The 20,232-nt window shown below is 39.7% G+C and overlaps 2 protein-coding genes across 2 annotated transcripts in view; both read right to left on the reverse strand.

The window, feature by feature from the left end:
- LOC126240775 (serine/threonine-protein phosphatase 6 regulatory ankyrin repeat subunit C-like) overlaps window positions 1-20,232 on the reverse strand; it is an 881,520-nt gene that overhangs the window by 404,639 nt on the left and 456,649 nt on the right. The window lies entirely within an intron of this gene.
- LOC126240759 (serine/threonine-protein phosphatase 6 regulatory ankyrin repeat subunit B-like) overlaps window positions 18,893-20,232 on the reverse strand; it is a 381,053-nt gene continuing 379,713 nt past the window's right edge. Inside the window, exon 19 of the mRNA XM_049947949.1 lies at window positions 18,893-19,810. Coding sequence (XP_049803906.1) covers window positions 19,352-19,810 — 459 coding nt within the window. The 3' untranslated portion in view covers window positions 18,893-19,351. The remainder of the gene's footprint in view (window positions 19,811-20,232) is intronic.

The raw sequence follows: 20,232 nt of genomic DNA on the forward strand, positions 1-20,232 counted from the left end.
TGGGAGTATGGTTTGATGAACACTTAAGATGGGAACAGCATGTAATATCATTGAACAAAAAATTAAGTCAAACATGTTATATACTTAGAATGCTTAAAAGCTCATGTAATATTAAAACAGTGTTATGTGTTTATTTCTCATTCATGCACAGTTTATTAAGATACGGTGTACAGTTTTGGGGGAACAACAGTCTAACAAAACATTCATTTAGACTACAAAAGAAGGCAGTCAGAATAATAAAAGGTATAGGATATAGAGACTCTTGTAGGCATGCTTTCAAAGAATTAAAAATCATGACACTACCATCCTTATAAATATATGAAAGCATATGTTTCTTAAAAAAACTCGAGGAATTTTCTACATTAAACAGAGAATTTCACAACTATGAAACAAGGAATAGGAATGATTCCCACAGAGAAATTCATAAAACAGCTATGTATCACAAAAGTGTACTATACCAACCCAAAATCCTCTACAGTGCTCTCCCCAAAGAACTAAAAATAATACCAAAACTGCACATATTTAAAAGAGAATTAAAAAACACGTTATTGAGCAATAGTTTTTACAGTATTGAAGAGTTTATGAATCACTGGCAATAAAAGCGCAGTTAATATTTCCCTGACATAATAAATATGTGTAATTGTTCACATTTAAATACTTGCTGTTTCTATGAAAGTGTGAAACAGTGTTAATGTAAGAATGGAAATAATCTTTGATGTGAGAATCGCTAGCATTTTTTTTTTTTTTTTTTGTACGTTGTTATCCTACTTGTATATTTTTATGTAATGTTCTTATAGTTCTATTAAAATTGTAATGTCTAACTGACAAGTAAATTCAGTTATAAATTTTCATGTACATGTATTTTAAATTTTAATGTTTATTGACAAGTCCTATGTCATTTTGATGATGTACTACAAGGATGCTAATAAATTAAATTTAATTGAATTGAGTCCTTGGTTTAGCTGAATATTGGATGAACCCTGATGGCATCAACTTGACAGGCACTCCAGATTTTAAAGTAGCCTCTTACTTTTGCCGTAAAGGTAAGAAACAAGGTGGCTCTGCCATTATAATTAAGAACCACCTTGTTTTTGAGCCACTACCTAGTGTAACAAATTTATCTGTGGAGGAAACTTTTGAAATATCTGCCTGTTACATTGTGACTTATGGAACAGCCTTTATCTGTATTTACAGAAACCCAGTATTGGAAAATAAGAGAGAATTTTTGGAATGGTTGGACATCTTATTAAACACATTGCTTTTAATGAAAGTATATGTAATTCTAATGGCTGATTTTAATATTAATTTCAACTCCAGTACTTCTGACAACTTGGAAATAAATAGCTTAGTTAAAAGCTATGGGATGAATATCATGCTGAAGAATGTAATCACCAGACCTGGTAGTGTAAACATGGGTACTTGTATAGACAATATTGTTACAACTTTTCATTCTTCAAAATACGATACAAATGTGATTGACACTCATCTTTCTGATCATCATGGAATTATTATTCATGTAAACATGGAGGCAATGATTTTTAATGTCACCAAGCCTTCTGTGGTCTATAAGACACAACGTACAATTAGTGACTGTAATATATGTTTTTTTTTTTTTTTTTAAATGTCTCAGAGAAATTAATTGGTTGTGTGTGTATGGTATTACTGGAGCAGAAAACCAGTTCAACAACATTCTTGAATTATTCATGTCGGCAGTTAACATTGGCCTGCCACTAAAGAACAAATGTGTTAAAATGAACAGGGTATCGACTATCAATAAAAATAAGTGGTACACACAGGAACTACGAAAACTTAAAAATCGATGCAACAATTTCTACTACCTAGCAAAGAATTCATCTTGTCTGCATGCCAAAGTAAGATATAAAGAACGCAAATATCAGTACAGAATCGGTATTAAGAAAGCTAAATTAGAATATAATTGCAAATTGGTTGCACAAGCTATTAATAAACCAAAAGAAATGTGGAAAATCATTAATTAGAATCTAGCATCGGGTAGCAAAGAATGTATGTCTAGATCCAAAATTAGTGCTGATAGTTTTATTAATTATTTTGTAAACAGTGTAGTTACTAAGATACTTGATAGTAAACATGAATCTAGCTACTACTTGGATGTTGCCTCTAAAAACCAAAATGCTATGGAAAATGTGTTTTATTTTGAACACATTTGTGTAGAAGGTGCACACTCTGTCATTCTTTCTCTTAGCAAAAGTGATTCAGTGGATATTTACAATATCAGCTCTAAAATATTGAAACTTAATGATCATAATATAGCAGAGCTTCTCTGCCACATCATAACACTACTGCTTTGATGAAAGTTGTTTCCCTGAAAAATTAAAAGTAGCTAAAGTAATCCCAGTCCACAAAAAAGGTGACAATAATTTGCCGAGCAATTATAGGCCAGTTTCTCTGGTACCACTTTTATCCAAGGTCATTGAGAAACTAATGTTGTTGTTGTTGTTGTTGTTGTGGTCTTCAGTCCTGAGACTGGTTTGATGCAGCTCTCCATGCTACTCTATCCTGTACAAGCTTCTTCATCTCCCAGTACCTACTGCAACCTACATCCTTCTGAATCTGCTTAGTGTATTCATCTCTTGGTCTCCCTCTACGATTTTTACCCTCCACGCTGCCCTCCAATGCTAAATTTGTGATCCCTTGATGCCTCAAAACATGTCCTACCAACCGATCCCTTCTTCTAGTCAAGTTGTGCCACAAACTTCTCTTCTCTCCAATCCTATTCAATACCTCCTCATTAGTTACGTGATCTACCCACCTTATCTTCAGCATTCTTCTGTAGCACCACATTTCAAAAGCTTCTATTCTCTTCTTGTCCAAACTGGTTATCGTCCATGTTTCACTTCCATACATGGCTACACTCCATACAAATACTTTCAGAAACGACTTCCTGACACTTAAATCTATACTCGATGTTAACAAATTTCTCTTCTTCAGAAACTATTTCCTTGCCATTGCCAGTCAACATTTTATATCCTCTCTACTTTGACCATCATCAGTTATTTTACTCCCTAAATAGCAAAACTCCTTTACTACTTTAAGTGTCTCATTTCCTAATCTAATCCCCTCAGCATCACCCGATTTAATTTGACTACATTCCATTATCCTCGTTTTGCTTTTGTTGGTGTTCATCTTATATCCTCCTTTCAAGACACTGACCATTCCGTTCAACTGCTCTTCCAAGTCCTTTGCTGTCTCTGACAGAATTACAATGTCATCGGCGAACCTCAAAGTTTTTACTTCTTCTCCATGAATTTTAATACCTACTCCGAATTTTTCTTTTGTTTCCTTTACTGCTTGCTCAATATACAGATTGAATAACATCGGGGAGAGGCTACAACCCTGTCTCACTCCTTTCCCAACCACTGCTTCCCTTTCATGCCCCTTGACTCTTATAACTGCCATCTGGTTTCTGTACAAATTGTAAATAGCCTTTCGCTCCCTGTATTTTACTCCTGCCACCTTCAGAATTTGAAAGAGAGTATTCCAGTTAACGTTGTCAAAAGCTTTCTCTAAGTCTACAAATGCTAGAAACGTAGGTTTGCCTGTCCTTAATCTTTCTTCTAAGATAAGTCGTAAGGTTAGTATTGCCTCACGTGTTCCAACATTTCTACGGAATCCAAACTGATCTTCCCCGAGGTCCACTTCTACCAGTTTTTCCATTCGTCTGTAAAGAATTCGCGTTAGTATTTTGCAGCTGTGACTTATTAAACTGATAGTTCAGTAATATTCACATCTGTCAACACCTGCTTTCTTTGGGATTGGAATTATTATATTCTTCGTGAAGTCTGTGGGTATTTCGCCTGTGTCATACATCTTGCTCACCAGATGGTAGAGTTTTGTCATGACTGGCTCTCCCAAGGCCATCAGTAGTTCTAATGGAATGTTGTCTACTCCCGGGGCCTTGTTTCGACTCAGGTCTTTCAGTGCTCTGTCAAACTCTTCACGCAGTATCATATCTCCCATTGCATCTTCATCTACATCCTCTTCCATTTCCATAATATTGTCCTCAAGTACATCACCCTTGTATAAACCCTCTATATACTCCTTCCACCTTTCTGCCTTCCCTTCTTTGCTTTGAACTGGGTTGCCATCTGAGCTCTTGATATTCATACAAGTGGTTCTCATCTCTCCAAAGGTCTCTTTAATTTTCCTGTAGGCAGTATCTATCTTACCCCTAGTGAGACAAGCCTCTACATCCTTACATTTGTCCTCTAGCCATCCCTGCTTAGCCATTTTGCACTTCCAGTCGATCTCATTTTTGAGACGTTTGTATTCCTTTTTGCCTGCTTCATTTACTGCATTTTTATATTTTCTCCTTTCATCAATTAAATTCAATATTTCTTCTGTTACCCAAGGATTTCTATTAGCCCTCGTCTTTTTACCTACTTGATCCTCTGCTGCCTTCACTACTTCATCCCTCGAGCTACCCATTCTTCTTCTACTGTATTTCTTTCCCCCATTCCTGTCAATTGTCCCCTTATGCTCTCCCTGAAACTCTCTACAACCTCTGGTTCTTTCAGTTTATCCAGGTCCCAACTCCTTAAATTCCCACCTTTTTGCAGTTTCTTCGGTTTCAATCTGCAGGTCATAACCAATAGATTGTGGTCAGAATCCACATCTGCACCTGGAAATGTCTTACAATTTAAAACCTGGTTCCTAAATCTCTGTCTTACCATTATATAATCTATCTGATACCTTTTAGTATCTCCAGGATTCTTCCAGGTATACAACCTTCTTTTATGATTCTTGAACCAAGTGTTAGCTATGATTAAGTTATGCTCTGTGCAAAATTCTACAAGGTGGCTTCCTCTTTCATTTCTTCCCCCAATCCATATTCACCTACTATGTTTCCTTCTCTCCCTTGTCCTACTGACGAATTCCAGTCGCCCATGACTATTAAATTTTCGTCTCCCTTCACTACCTGAATAATTTCTTTTATCTCGTCATACATTTCATCAATTTCTTCATCATCTGCAGAGCTAGTTGGCATATAAACTTGTACTACTGTAGTAGGCATGGGCTTTGTGTCTATCTTGGCCACAATAATGCGTTCACTATGCTGTTTGTAGTAGCTAACCCGCACTCCTATTTTTTTATTCATTATTAAACCTACTCCTGCATTACCCCTATTTTATTTTGTATTTATAACCCTGTAATCACCTGACCAAAAGTCTTGTTCCTCCTGCCACCGAACTTCACTAATTCCCACTATATCTAACTTTAACCTATCCATTTCCCTTTTTAAATTTTCTAACCTACCTGCCCGATTAAGGGATCTGACATTCCACGCTCCGATCCGTAGAACGCCAGTTTTCTTTCTCCTGATAACGACGTCCTCTTGAGTAGTCCCCGCCCGGAGATCCGAATGGGGGACTATTTTACCTCCGGAATATTTTACCCAAGAGGACGCCATCATCATTTAATCATACAGTAAATCTGCATGTCCTCGGGAAAAATTATGGCTGTAGTTTCCCCTTGCTTTCAGCCGTTCACAGTACCAGCACAGCAACGCCGTTTTGGTTAATGTTACAAGGCCAGATCAGTCAATCATCCAGACTGTTGCCCCTGCAACTACTGAAAAGGCTGCTGCCCCTCTTCAGGAACCACATTGTCGCGTCCCAAGCGTGGGTATTGCGAGGGATTGAGCGACACGGTTCGTGGATGGGATTTTAGCCGGTTGACCTTAGTGAGAGGGAGACTTTTTGATCTGGCTAAGATGTAGAAATCCCTGGTTTTCACAAGGCTAGGAAGGTGGTAGAAATTAAAGTCGTGATAACTTTAACAAATTGCAGTTTATTCTAAGTGAATACAGCTCGCCCTATCTGACGGTGGTTGCACTCACAGGAAGGCCAAGTCTAATACAGAGACGGTGACTGACTCCACCGTTCCGACTGCCTACTAGAAGTTCTGCAATGTTTCTTAACACCCTATGTTAGAGTCCCGCGGCTACGCCTTAACGCTCTCCAGCGACCATCTCCGGCTGACTGCCTACAGCCCGTTCCCCAGCCCAAGTCGGCTGCTGCTATCACTCTCTAACTCTTCGACCCGACCAGACAAGACACGTCAAGACCCGACAAGACCCTCAGAGCGGCGTGCTCTCGGGTTTTGTTAGCGTTTCCCCTTCGACCCCGCCAGCGCTTAGCATGACGTAGCGTCGAAGGCAACGTGTCCTTATTTGGTATCGTTAAAGCATTGTTGTTGCTATTGTTCTTCAGAGGCTGAGTGGAGGGGCAGAGACACCTCTCCCTATATGGTCACACACTGCGTCCTGAGCCCTTCATTGGCTCCTCATGACGTAGCGCTGTCCCCAAGGGCCCTCTTTCTTTCTCTCTCCACTCCCAGACCTCTCTCTCTAGCCAGGAATGCTTTCTGTTGATACTCTTAATTGAATGCTTATCGTGAGTCCCTGCACAGACCTTCGTTTGTATCTGCTGGCTGTTTACTTTCTTATCAAGCACCCAGCTGCCCAGCAGTTTGAGTGCCACCTCGGCTGACCCTTCGGCCACGCCTGGCGTCCAGCTCTACAATTTTAACTTCTTCCTACGTACTATTCTCAAGGTACTGCAATTAGACTTGGCTTGTTCCTGCGGTTACAACACCTCCCCCCGCCAGGGAAATTGGCGTTACTCCTCAGAGTAGCGTCAATTGTGATTCTCTCAATTTATTTGCTTACATTTTCTTTTGTTACATCAACACTTCACATGTTTCTTTTTCTTTTATATACACTTAATTCCATTATGTTCTTTGTGAGACACAAGCATTTTATACATTTATCAAGATACACTTTTCTTCTTTTTTTTTTTTTCAAATCATTGCTACAACAATTATTTATCAAACATACATTTATCAAGGTACATATTTTTCCAAATCATTGATACAATTACAATCAAGGTACATTTTTAAAGCATTGATACAAAATATCATTTTCATTCAACATTGGATTTTACAAGTGCGTACAGTTTCATAAAATGGACAAAACACTAAAATAGATTTCACCTTTTCATAAGACACTTCTAATATATTTTAACTTTTGATTTGACTTAACGCCTGTTTCTGAACAGAAGTGACTCTTCTTGGTTTTTTCCCACATCTTTCGTATATTACTACCTCTTCAGTGTCTTTATTAGCTTGTCTTCTACTTAAGTTAGTCTCTGGATATTGATTTACTATAGTGTTTCTTATACATACTTTTCCACAACAGTTACTATCATCGAAGTACTTCCATAAACTTTTGAAGCATTCTTTACAGCATTTACAATTTTTACAACAATATGTTATTACAATAACAATGAATATTGCTATATATATATATATGTAGTTACTGAGTAATGGGTAAAGTATCTGGAGTATTTTAGTTCTTCCTCCTGCCTTTCTGCCATCCGCTGGACATCGTCCAACCTTTTCCCAGCGACTTTCAAGTCGTCTAATTGTGTTACTACCTGCTCCAATGGTAAATCTAACGTTAGCATTGAGACATTTTTCTTTTCTTCGTTTACTACACAACAGTCAAATTCTAAATTAATTTGAGGTATTATATCCTTCTTTGTTACGTTACTATGAATTACTCTATCTGTTTGTATGAACACTCTCGTTCCATACCCTTTACATTTACTATAAAAACTTATCTTTCCTACCCCTTTCATTAATAAATCCTTCGGGGGTTCCTTTCCACATAGTACTGTCAGTCCTTGTTCCTTAGGAGCTACATATAGCCATTCGTTACTGTTTAGATGGGTCCAAAGGCTCTGATTCACTGCGACTATTTTTCGCACACAATCTTCCGGAATTTCTCTTACCGGTTGCAATAATTTGGCTTCACATTCCTCATGGTCGAATGTCGATAGCAATGCGAATGACTGTCTGCACAGTCTTCTGTTCTTACTCAGTTCTTTACATTTTAGATCATCCGCAGAAAGTTTCGCGTACTGCCTTTTGGATTCATCTATCAGTAGAAATTCTTTCTCTGGCTGTATGTATATGTACCTTCCTTTCATATTTGGGATCTCCTTTGGAAATGGGAGAACTCTGTACAAATTGAAATTATTATTATCTATTAAAGGAATATTAATTACGTACCCTAGTATGCTACCGGAAATAAAAACATCTAGATAGATTATTCTTAACAAGAGGTAGCCTGATGACTCCGCGAGAGGAACAGGAAACTTCACGTCCTTTAATTCGTCTCGGATTAAACTTAGATACTTCACAATTTGCACTGGATTAATGATGTGAGGCTGAAGTATTCCCTTTTGAGCATTTACAATGGCATTTATCATTTGCTCGTACTCTTCTTCGATTTGGCCAAACACTGCCGCTAATTTTAATACTTGTTCTGTTACAGTGGCAAAAGTTGCTACTCGTTTGAAACCTATATCTGTCTCCTTCACGTATTCCTTCATGAACCTTTCTAGTCTCTGCATGCCTGTTCTTAGAATGTGTTCATTTGATTCTAGTGTATATACTGTTCTGTTTACTCCTGCTAATGTGGCCCTTACCACTGCCACTTGTTCCTTAGTTAACCTCAGCAACCCTTCAGAGTTCTTTTCCATAGCATCTATTCTTTCCTTATAGTATGCTGCGTCTGCTTCGTCCAATGTTCCGAACAGTATCTTACTTACCTGTCCGACGAAGTTGAATACTCCTCTCTTTCTTCTGGTTTCGTGTTTCGTGAGTTGCTGTACGAGTTGCTGTAGACCTGTAATCTTTTCCATGTGATGTGTAACTTGTTGATCTAGTACTCTACATTCTATTAATCCAACGTTTAACTGTTTCAATGTATTACGGCACCTCTGTACCGCTGCCTTACTGTACCTCTCTGGTTTTTGAAATTTTTCTGTTATTACATCTAAGTTAACATATGTGACTATCCTCCATGTGGTACTGTATATCTCTATTTGTCCTACATGATCGTAATATAGTCCTGATGAGCTTGGTATTGAGGTCACTTTGAAATCTTTCATTTCGTATCCTGATGCAACGAAGCTGTATGTTTTTATCACTATGATGAGTTGCACAACTTGCCACTTGAGTGCCATACCTGAAATTTAAAAGAACTGTTTCAGCCTGTTGGCATGTACTTTCGTTTCCTTATTTCTCTTAACTCTTATAACTATGTTAGGACCTTCCACTTTTAACACTTCAAATGGACCTCTCCATTGCGAATCTAGTTTCCGAGATCCACCACGTCTCACTGATTCGTCGTGTAATAACACCTTGTCCCCTACATTGAATTCTTTTGGGTTTTGATTCAAATTATACTGTCCTTTACTGATTACCTTATTCCTTACAATAGAATCCCTAGCCACTCTGTGGGCTTCCTGCATTCTTGCTCTTAGCTGATTGACATACGAATCATAATCGTAACTTACCTGCGGTGTTTCTTGCTGCAGTACTCCTGGTATGTTAACCTTTCTTCCGTACATTAACTCGAATGGTGTATAACCTGTGCTACTGTGTGGTGTAGTGTTGAACACAAAAATTGCATACGGCACCCATTTGTCCCATGAACTTTGATCTCCTGTTACAAAGTGTCTGAAATATTCTACAATTGTTCTATAACTCCTTTCTAGAGCACCATTTGACTCAGGGTGGTACGCTGTGGTATTTATACGTTTTACCTTCAACAATTTACACACACTTTTAAACACATCACTCAGAAAATTCGATCCTTGATCTGTTAACAAAACTGATGGAATCAGATATCTTAGTACTATATTTTCTACAAATGCTTCCGCTACAGTTTCAGCGTCTTGCTTGTCAATCGGGGCTGCTACTGTGAATTTACTCAGATCGTCTTGGAATGTTAGCATGTACTTTTTCCCTGTACTAGATACATCTAGTGGACCCACTATATCCATTGCACATTTTTCAAATACTGTTCCAGCTGTGTCTGTAATTTCTAAAGGCATCCTTGTTTTCATTTGTGTGTTTTTGTTCTTTTGACATGATGGACACTTCCTAATATAATTTTCAATGTCCCGCTTCATTCCGCGCCACTGCTTGTACGCTTTTATCCTCTCGAATGTCCTATGCATTCCCTGGTGCCCTCCCAAGGGATTATCATGCATCTCTTTTAATATACTCTCCTTTTCTTCGGGGCTAATTTCCTCATTACTATTTGTTTCCTGGCCTATCTCACCTGACACTTGCGCTTGCCGCACGTTTACGGAACTCTGTTCCACCTCAGCTTGTGCTACGGAGGTTCTTTCTGCCTCCACATTTCGCTTTGAACTTATCTCTTCCTTTCCTTCATGCCTTATCCGGCTTAACGCGTCCGCATTACTGTTTAGCTTTCCTGGCTTATATACTACCTCGTAGTCGTACTCTTCGAGCTTCAGTCTCCACTTTAGGAGCCTCGAACTCGGATCCTTCACACTAAATATCCATGTTAGTGGCTTATGGTCTGTCACCACTGTGAATTTTCGCCCATACACGTATGGTCTAAACTGCTTTACCGCGTACACTATAGCCAACAACTCTTTTTCCGTTGTACTATAGTTCAGTTCTGCTTTGTTCAGTGCTCTGGATGCATATGCAATCGGCAAGTCTTCGCCAATCTTTTTCCCTTGCGATAACACGGCGCCCAACGCTTTGTTACTCGCATCCGTTGTGATTATAAACGGTTTCGTAAAGTCAGGATACTGAAGTAACGGAGGATTCACTAATTTCTCTTTCAGTTCCTCGAACGCATTCTTCTGTCGTTCTCCCCATTGGTACTCTACTCCTTTCTTTAAGAGCTCATGGAGAGGTTTCGCAATTTTGCTGAAATTTGCAATGAAACGTCGATAGTACCCTATCAATCCTAAAAACCCTTTTAGTTCTTTTGTTGTTCTCGGCTGTGGGAAGAACTTCACCTTCTCCACCTTTGCCATATCCGGTGATATTCCCTTGTCTGTGATACAGTGACCTAGGAATATTACCTCCTTCCTCAGAAATTCACACTTGTCTGGTTGCAACTTCAAATTGTGCTCTCGCAACCTGTCAAATATTTCCCGGAGTTTTTCGTTATGCTCCTGCAGGTTTCTCCCATAACATACTATGTCGTCCAAATAGACAAAACATTTAACACCTTGTAAACCTGCAAATACTGTGTTCATCAGTCTCTGGAAACATCCTGGGGCTCCTTTCAGTCCCATCGGCATTCTTTTGTATTCGTAATGTTGATAGTTTGAGCTGAATGCCGTTTTCTCTCTGTCCTTCTCGTCCGTCAATATTTGATGGTACCCGCTTGCAAGGTCAAGCGTCGAGAAGTACTTGGCTTGCCCTAACTGATCCAGGATATCGGAGATATTCGGCAGTGGAAATGCATCGCGTACCGTGATGTCATTTAATTGACGGTAGTCCACTACTATTCTCCATTTCTGCTTGCCACTGGAATCTAACTTCTTTGGAACTAACAGTAACGGTGCGTTCCATGCGCTCTTGCTTTTGACAATTATGTCATCCTTCAGCATTTGATCTATTTGCTCTTTTAGCACTTCCTTTTGTGCTTCAGGGATCCTATACGGTCTAGCGTTCACTAACTTCCCCGCGTGTTCCGGCGCAATCGGTATTCTATGTTTCACTGCAGAAGTATAGGACAGTTTGTCCCCCGGTAGATGAAATACATCTCCGTACTCCGTGCAGACCTCTGCTAGAGTGCTCTTTTCTTTGACGTTCAAATGATCCATTCTGAGTTGCCTTCGCAACACACTAGCACGACTTTCCGTCTTACCTACTGCATCAGTGCTGCATTTTACTTCGCGTACTTTCGCTATTCTTTCTACTTCTTCCGTTATTAATCTGACACTTCCTAGTCGAACTCTGTCCTCTGACACGTTCAATGCACTTACTATGCATTTCCCATTTCGCACTTTTACTAAGGACTCAGGTACATGCACCCCTCGTGCAATCTCCTGCCTCGGTATGACCATTTCTCTTTCGATTCCCCGTGGTACCTTTCCGTCCACTTTCAACAACATTATTCTTTCTTCCCGGGGCCCTATCTCCCCACCAATTTCTGAATCTGCTTTTATCTCTTGTCCCTTTGGTTCTTCCTCTACTACTAAGGGTATATCTTGCCCTTTTAGTCTTATTACTTTACCTGCATAGTCCAGTTTAGCTCTATGCTGTGTTAAGAAATTTCTTCCTTTCGTACGGAATGTCTAGACCTCTACCGTACACGTGAAATTTCTGTCTTACCTTTTCAGATCCGTCTATACTTAAGTTTATTTGTACCGTGCCTATTGTGCTAACGGCTTCACTCGTTACACCCTTTAACCGAAGCTTTTCTGTTTCATTGATCCCAAGCATACTCTTTACCGGAATACTCGTCCTCTTTAGCAAACACAATTGTGCTCCTGTGTCTATTAGTAACTTTAAATACTTCTTTAGTTCTACGCAGCACAACATTACCACGTCGTTTTCTGTTGCACAGTCGATTACCCTCACTGTGGGTTTACCTATCGCAACAAGGCCCGACTGCGCGGCCTTGCCGCCTCTTAGTTTCCCTGTACCACCTTTCCTGTTTTACTCGATACTGGCACCCTGCCTTTTCTCCAGGCGTGCCAGGGCCCTTCGTGGCAATCTTTCGCATAGTGGCCCTGCCGCTTACACTTAAAGCACGCAACATCTTTTACTCTTGTGCACGGAACTCCGCAGTTCCCTGGTAAATTACACTGTGGACATCTCCACTCTCATAACCCTCCATCGGTTTCTCTGTGATTTCCTCTGAATTCCCTTACATCTATCGGGTGAACTTTTCTTAACCGCACCCTGCATTCCATGTCTGTGTGTCCCGGCTTGTCACACCCATAGCAAAAGTTTGTAAATTCTCTACCCGTCATGGCTCGTACTCTATGCTCTGGCCTGCTTTTCCTACACTTGCTGGCTATGTGACCCCTCAGCCCACAATTGAAACATTTCAACTCTTTACTTTCTCTCACGTTTTTTACAGCTTCTTTATTTCGAGTGTACGTTACCCTCGGGGCTAGTCCCCGCTCTTTCATGGACAATATCGCACTCTCTTCCTGCAGTGCCAACTCCACTGCTGCTGCCAACGTAATTTCATCACCTCTGCTTCTCACTATTGTTTGTATTCTGTCATTACTTAAACCCTGTATAAAGCACGCTCTTCCTAAGGAATCAACTAGTTCTCTGCACCTTTCAAGTTTTCTCTGGCCGTAACTCTATTTACTGCTTCTCGAAAATCTCTCTGCATTTCATCAATTCTGCTTGCCCACATTGCTATTGGTTCCCCTTGTCCCTGTCTTGCCTGGAAAATTTTACATGCGTAGTAGTCTATAGTACGCTTACTGGCATAGTTTTCTTCTAACACCCGTTTCACCTCTTGCCACGTACCTGTGCGTTCACGCACCTGCAATCTCGACCTGGCCTCACCGGTTATCTTTGCTTTAACGAACTTCAATAACGTTTCGTGTTCCTCTGGCTTTACTAATTCAAAAGCTGCATCTACATTTTCGATAAATTCCCTTAAATCTTTCTTGTTCCCTTCGAATACTTTCGACACAATACATAGGACCTCTTTCACTGACATCTTACCACTAGTGGAGGATGACGCAACTTCATTAGTTAGGGGCATCTTAACTAAGTTAACACTTTACACAACAAAATACAATATTCTTAATACAGTTTTACAAGTACTGATTCTCTTGTGGTGCGCCGTCTGCTCTGTTGATCCGCGTCGTCCCGCGCTGCTCCACGTTCTCTTTGTGCCCACGCTGTCTCTGCGCCCGCACTGTCCCGCGCTGCTGCGATGCGCCGGCCGCCGCTCTGCTGGGCTGTGCCGACCCCGTCGCTCTCCTCGGCTGCTGCTGCTACGGCTGCTACCGCTTCTGCTGCTGCTCGGCCCGGTCCCTCGGACTCGAACGCTGGCTGCTCAGGCACCTCTGTGCCTCGTTGCTCCGCGTCGCGCTGCCGCTGTCCTGCGTTGCCCTGCACCCACGAGGACTACCTTTCTGGACTCTGACGTACTGGTGCTACTAATGCTGAAAGTTGCGAGTCGCCACAACTTCCTGCCAATTGCCACAGTCACTGTAGCAAAACCTAATGGCTTCTGGAGGTAGGAGCCTATGCGCCTTTGTGATAACCCCACACCTGGCACCAAAAGTTTTATTTATGTCGCGTCCCAAGCGTGGGTATTGCGAGGGATTGAGCGACATGGTTCGTGGATGGGATTTTAGCCGGTTGACCTTAGTGAGAGGGAGACTGTTTGATCTGGCTAAGATGTAGAAATCCCTGGTTTTCACAAGGCTAGGAAGGTGGTAGAAATTAAAGTCGTGATAACTTTAACAAATTGCAGTTTATTCTAAGTGAATACAGCTCGCCCTATCTGACGGTGGTTGCACTCACAGGAAGGCCAAGTCTAATACAGAGACGGTGACTGACTCCACCGTTCCGACTGCCTACTAGAAGTTCTGCAATGTTTCTTAACACCCTACGTTAGAGTCCCGCGGCTACGCCTTAACGCTCTCCAGCGACCATCTCCGGCTGACTGCCTACAGCCCGTTCCCCAGCCCAAGTCGGCTGCTGCTATCACTCTCTAACTCTTCGACCCGACCAGACAAGACACGTCAAGACCCGACAAGACCCTCAGAGCGGCGTGCTCTCGGGTTTTGTTAGTGTTTCCCCTTCGACCCCGCCAGCGCTTGGCATGACGTAGCGTCGAAGGCAACGTGTTCTTATTTGGTATTGTTAAAGCATTGTTGTTGCTATTGTTCTTCAGAGGCTGAGTGGAGGGGCAGAGACGCCTCTCCCTATATGGTCACACACTGCGTCCTGAGCCCTTCATTGGCTCCTCATGACGTAGCGCTGTCCCCAAGGGCCCTCTTTCTTTCTCTCTCCACTCCCAGACCTCTCTCTCTAGCCAGGAATGCTTTCTGTTGATACTCTTAATTGAATGCTTATCATGAGTCCCTGCACAGACCTTCGTTTGTATCTGCTGGCTGTTTACTTTCTTATCAAGCACCCAGCTGCCCAGCAGTTTGAGTGCCACCTCGGCTGACCCTTCGGCCATGCCTGGCGTCCAGCTCTACAATTTTAACTTCTTCCTACGTACTATTCTCGAGGTACTGCAATTAGACTTGGCTTGTTCCTGCGGTTACAACAACATGTTTGTCTGGCCTCTCAACAGATACCCCTCCGTTGTGGTTGCACCTACGGTACGGCCATCTGTATCGCTGAGGCACGCAAGCCTCCCCACCAACTGCAAGGTCCATGGTTCATGGGGGGGAGAAACTAATGAGTATTCAAATAATCAATTTTCTAGATTCTCATTAATTACTTTCAAATAGCGAGTTTGGGTTTAGGAAAAATCTATCAACATGTGATGCTGTTATGAGCTGTAATGATGTAAGAAAAGACTACTCCTCATATACTGTCTTGAAGCAAAAGAAGAAAAATTTATTGTAAGTACGAAGTTTTTTGATTTATCAAAAGCATTTGACACTGTGTGCCACAACACTCTGCTGCTGAAATTAAAAACTGTAGGTTTCTCAGTCTCTGCTGTTAAAATTATTCAGTCATACTTATCTAATAGATCTCAAACTGTTTACTTCAATAACCAATATTCTAGTTTCGTACCCGTTAACCACAGTGTTCCTCAAGGGTCAATCTTGGGCCCTCTCTTGTTCATATTATATATGAGTGACCTATCTAACAATGTAATAGATGATACTACAAACTGTTACTTGTATGCAGATGATATTAGTTTAAGTGTTACAGTGCCTATGAACAATAACATAAGTAACTCTACCTCACTCAAGGTAGATATACTTTCTGACTGGTGCAATGCCAATAGGCTGTCTATGAACATAAATAAAACACAGGAATTAAACAATTCTTATAACAAAAGAATAACCTTAGAGACACTTCCTGTTAAGTTTCTTGGCACTGTTTTGCAAAATAATTTAGGATGGCAGGCACATGTGAATTATTTAACACCAAAAATTTCCGAAGTAATATTTACGCTCAGAAAATTACAAGGAACAGTAGATGAGAAAAGTTTGCTTTCTGTCTATTATAGTTATATTCACACTCATTTGGCGCATGGGACATTCTTGTGGGTAAATAATTGCTGCTCAAAATGCTTATTTACAGCCGAGAAAAAAGCTGTCAGACTGATATGTAAAGTACCACCTAGAACTCACTGTAGAGAATTATTTATTAAACTTAGTATTATGACCTTGCCATATATATACATATTTCAATGTCTCTTGTACATTAAAAAGAATGTGTCTAGTTTTGATCTGAATTCTGATGTACATAGTTATAACACACGACAATGTAATGATGTAAGAAAAGACTACTCCTCATATACCAAAACTCTAAAAAGCTTCAAACACACATCTGTAAAGCTATTTAATAAACTACCAGAGTAAGTTAAGAGTCTGGAGCTGAAAAAATTTAAGATATTTATAAGAACTTTATTAATTCAAAATTGTTTTTATACAATGGAAGATTTCTGTGAGCATAATTTCTAACATAGATTAGTTATTTGTGTATTTATTGTCATTGTTGTATGTACATTTATTGAAGTTGGTTATACAAGCTTTACTCCCCTGTAAATATTTCGTTTTTGGGCAATCAATCAATCAATCAAAGATATAGAAATCACTTGCACCACTTTCACAAGGACAACACTAGACACAGAGAGTTGGGGCACATAAATTCCATCCCATGGAAAAAAGGGGGAGGGGGGCGGCGGGATGATGAAGTAAAAAGAAGAAAGATTTAAGTCAAACTCTTCACGGATTTTATAATAGGGTGGTTCAATCAATTGAGTTTTATGCATTCCTGAAATTCGTGAAGGTCACCATGTTTATAGATAGGGAGATGCTGAATGAAACAAGTTTGACTGTTAAGAAAGCAATATATGATCCCTTCAATGGCTATTGAAGCAGAATATTGTCACTTGATATTTAATAAAACCCAAAGCAATTCTCGTTGTACGTAACGGCTTTTGTGTCCAGTCCCTAGTGAATAAGACAGAGACAACAGTGATGTTGAAAAAACAGCTGATATCATTAAAACTGAAAAAACCTCCAGGGCTCAATGGGATATCTGTCAGATTCGACACTGAATTTGCACTAAGTTAGCCCCTCATTTAACTGTAATCTATCATAGGAACCTCAAACAAAAAACTGCACCCAGTTCTTGGAAAATACTGCAGGTCACATCCATCAACAAGAAGGATAGTAGAAGTTAGCCACAAAATTACCATCCAATATCCTTGGCATCAATTTGTTGTAGAATCTTAGAACCTTGTACAGAATGACCTCCTCAAAACCAACCAGCATGGATTCCAAAAACATCTATACGTGAAACCCAACTTACACTTTTCTCACATGACACACTGAAAGCTCTAGATCAAGGCAGTCAGATAAATGCAGTATTACTTGATTTCCAAAAACCATTTAACTCAGTGCCACACCTAGCTTATTGGCAAAAGTACAATCATATGGGATATCAATTGAAACTTCCAACTGGATTGAGGACACAACATGTTATCTTGGATGGAGAGTTGTCATCAGATGTACATGTAACTTCAGGTGTGTCCCAGAGAAGTGAGTTATGACTCTTGCTGTTAATGTTGTATATTAATTACCTTGCACACAATATTAATAGTAAGTGCAGACTTTTCACAGATGATGCAGTTATCTATTATGAAGCACTCTCTGAAAGAAACGGCATAAATATTCAGTCAAATCTTGATTATATTCCAAACTGGTGCACAGATTGGCAACTTGCTTTAAAAGTTCAGCAATGTAAAATTTCACACTTCCAAAACAAAAAAGTGTAGTATCCTATGACTGTAATATCAATGAATCACTGTTGCAATCAGCCAACTCATACTAATATTTTGGTGTAACACTTTGTTGGGATATTAAATAGAATGATCACATAAGCTCAGTTGTGCATAAAGCAGGTAGCAGTCTTTAGTTTATTGATAGAATACTGGGGTAGTGCAGTCACTCTACAAAGGAGATTGGTTACAAATCACTTGTGTGACTGTTTCTAGAATATTACTCAACTGTGTGTGACCTGTACCAAATAGGATTAACAAGGAAGATTGAATGTATACATAGAAGGGCAGCATGAGTAGTTAACAGGCTTGTCTGATCCATGGGAGAGTGTCACAGAGATTCTGAAGAAACTGAATTAGTAGTGTCTTGAAAATAGACAAACTATCTCGAGAAAGACTACTAACAAATTTTCAAGAACCAGCTTTAAATGATGACCTTAGGAATATACTACAACCTCCTACGCATCACTCACATAGGGATTGTGAGGATAAAATGTGAATAAGTACTGCATGCACAGAGGCATTCCATCAATCATTCTTCCTGTACTCTATACATAAATGGAATAGGAAGAAATCCTAATAAATGGTACAATCAGATGTACCTTCTGCCACACATTTCAGAGTGGTTTGCAGTGAGTAGATGTAGATGTATTATGACCTGCACAATTAAGTAAATACTTATGCTGCATTTTATTAATATTAGTGCTTCAATTGTTACTTTTTTCTGTCATTTCATAGTAACATACATTCTTATACTGTTTGTTTCCTTTCTGTAAGTTTTTTTGACACTGAGACACATGTCCATTTGAATGAGGTCATGGGAGCACATTCATACTTGGATACCTCACCCAGTTACAGCACTTTGCCACAAAAGATAAAATCACAGATTTGAGAACCAGTTTGGCACACAGTTTTAATCTGCCAGAAAGTTTCAAGAATTAAAGAAATTAGTAAATTTTTTTTGTGCAATTTTTCTTAGAACCAACTTACACTGACAGCCTATTCATATGCTCAATTCCACAATTATGTAGCCTTCTTTTGGCAACTTCTTTTTCTCTCCTTGTATTTCTTATGAAATTTGTGCATAAGAAAACATTTATAAATATCTATATATTCTTAAAATATCTCAAGCTGAAAGTGTTTCATATGGTTTTTAGATCTTTATTCAAAACATAATGAAACATACAAAAATAAATCATATGTAGGTAAGTACCCCAAATACATTATCCCACAGCTTCATTTGTTGCTTATGTTAACATTCAGGACTTTTTACTGGCCCATGTAAGGAGTGTCCCACATAAAACTAGTACACCTCATGTACCACTTAATCGTCTCTAGGCGAACTGCTTGTGTGAAGTGGCCTGGATGTCCATGGCAACCACTTCAAGCATCTCTTATATAAATAGATAACTACATATTTTTTAACATTACTGTTATCTATTCTTTTTTTAGTTACTTCACCGTTACTTTAATCTTGAGCATGAGGTGTACCAGTTTTAAGTGGTACACCTGTTATAATTAAAGTCGATATTGCATGTAATCCAGTAGTTCTCTCGTCTTATCAGCCCAAGCACCCTCTACCAATTGGTACATAGTCTTACCATTTCTGTCTTTAATATTAATGTCTGCCCCGGCATTCACCAGAATCTCAAACATATCAAATAGTTCACTGTAATGCAGATCCTTGCTGGCTGCCAGCATTAAAGCTGTGTTTCCATCAAAATCCCTGGCATCAACTGGTACATGTGCTTCACCAAGCAAATACTTTGTTCCTATGTAATTTGATGACAGAACGGCACAGTGTAATGGGGTGTGCCCTTTGTAATCTGGAACATGTTCTGTATGACCTAGATTTGTGAGATACTTCAGCATTTCCACACCACATTCTGCTGCACAATGAAGCAATGTTGTCTTATGGTCAGGATCCCACCAGCAGTCTGATAAGGATATTCCCAAAGAAATCAAATGTTCCAACACCTGGAAACAGAAATACTATGTAAATACACTAGTGAGGGAGAAAAAATTCAGTACTGCTGCTCCCTTTAAAAATACACTATTCAGATTATTTTTCTACAGTCACCTATCTATCAACTGTGAGACATGTAGAAAATTTACATCAAACTGCTGTGACTTCAGGTTGAAACAGGGCAATCACCCATCTGCTCATATTGCACCCTTACCAATAATTAAATGAAACTATACAGTTCCAGACACCTTTTCAAGTCTTCAACATCAATGATTTATATATGCAATGAGCAAGAGAAACGGGTTTGAATCCTGGCCTTGGTACAAATTTTCATTCATCACTTAAATCTGCATATTTATGTACATCATAGACGTTTGAGACTTGAAAAGGACTGTGGAACCATATAATTTCATTTGATTAAAGCACCTTTGCC

Source organism: Schistocerca nitens, chromosome 1 (genome assembly GCF_023898315.1).
Source record: "Schistocerca nitens isolate TAMUIC-IGC-003100 chromosome 1, iqSchNite1.1, whole genome shotgun sequence".
Lineage (NCBI taxonomy): Eukaryota > Metazoa > Arthropoda > Insecta > Orthoptera > Acrididae > Schistocerca > Schistocerca nitens.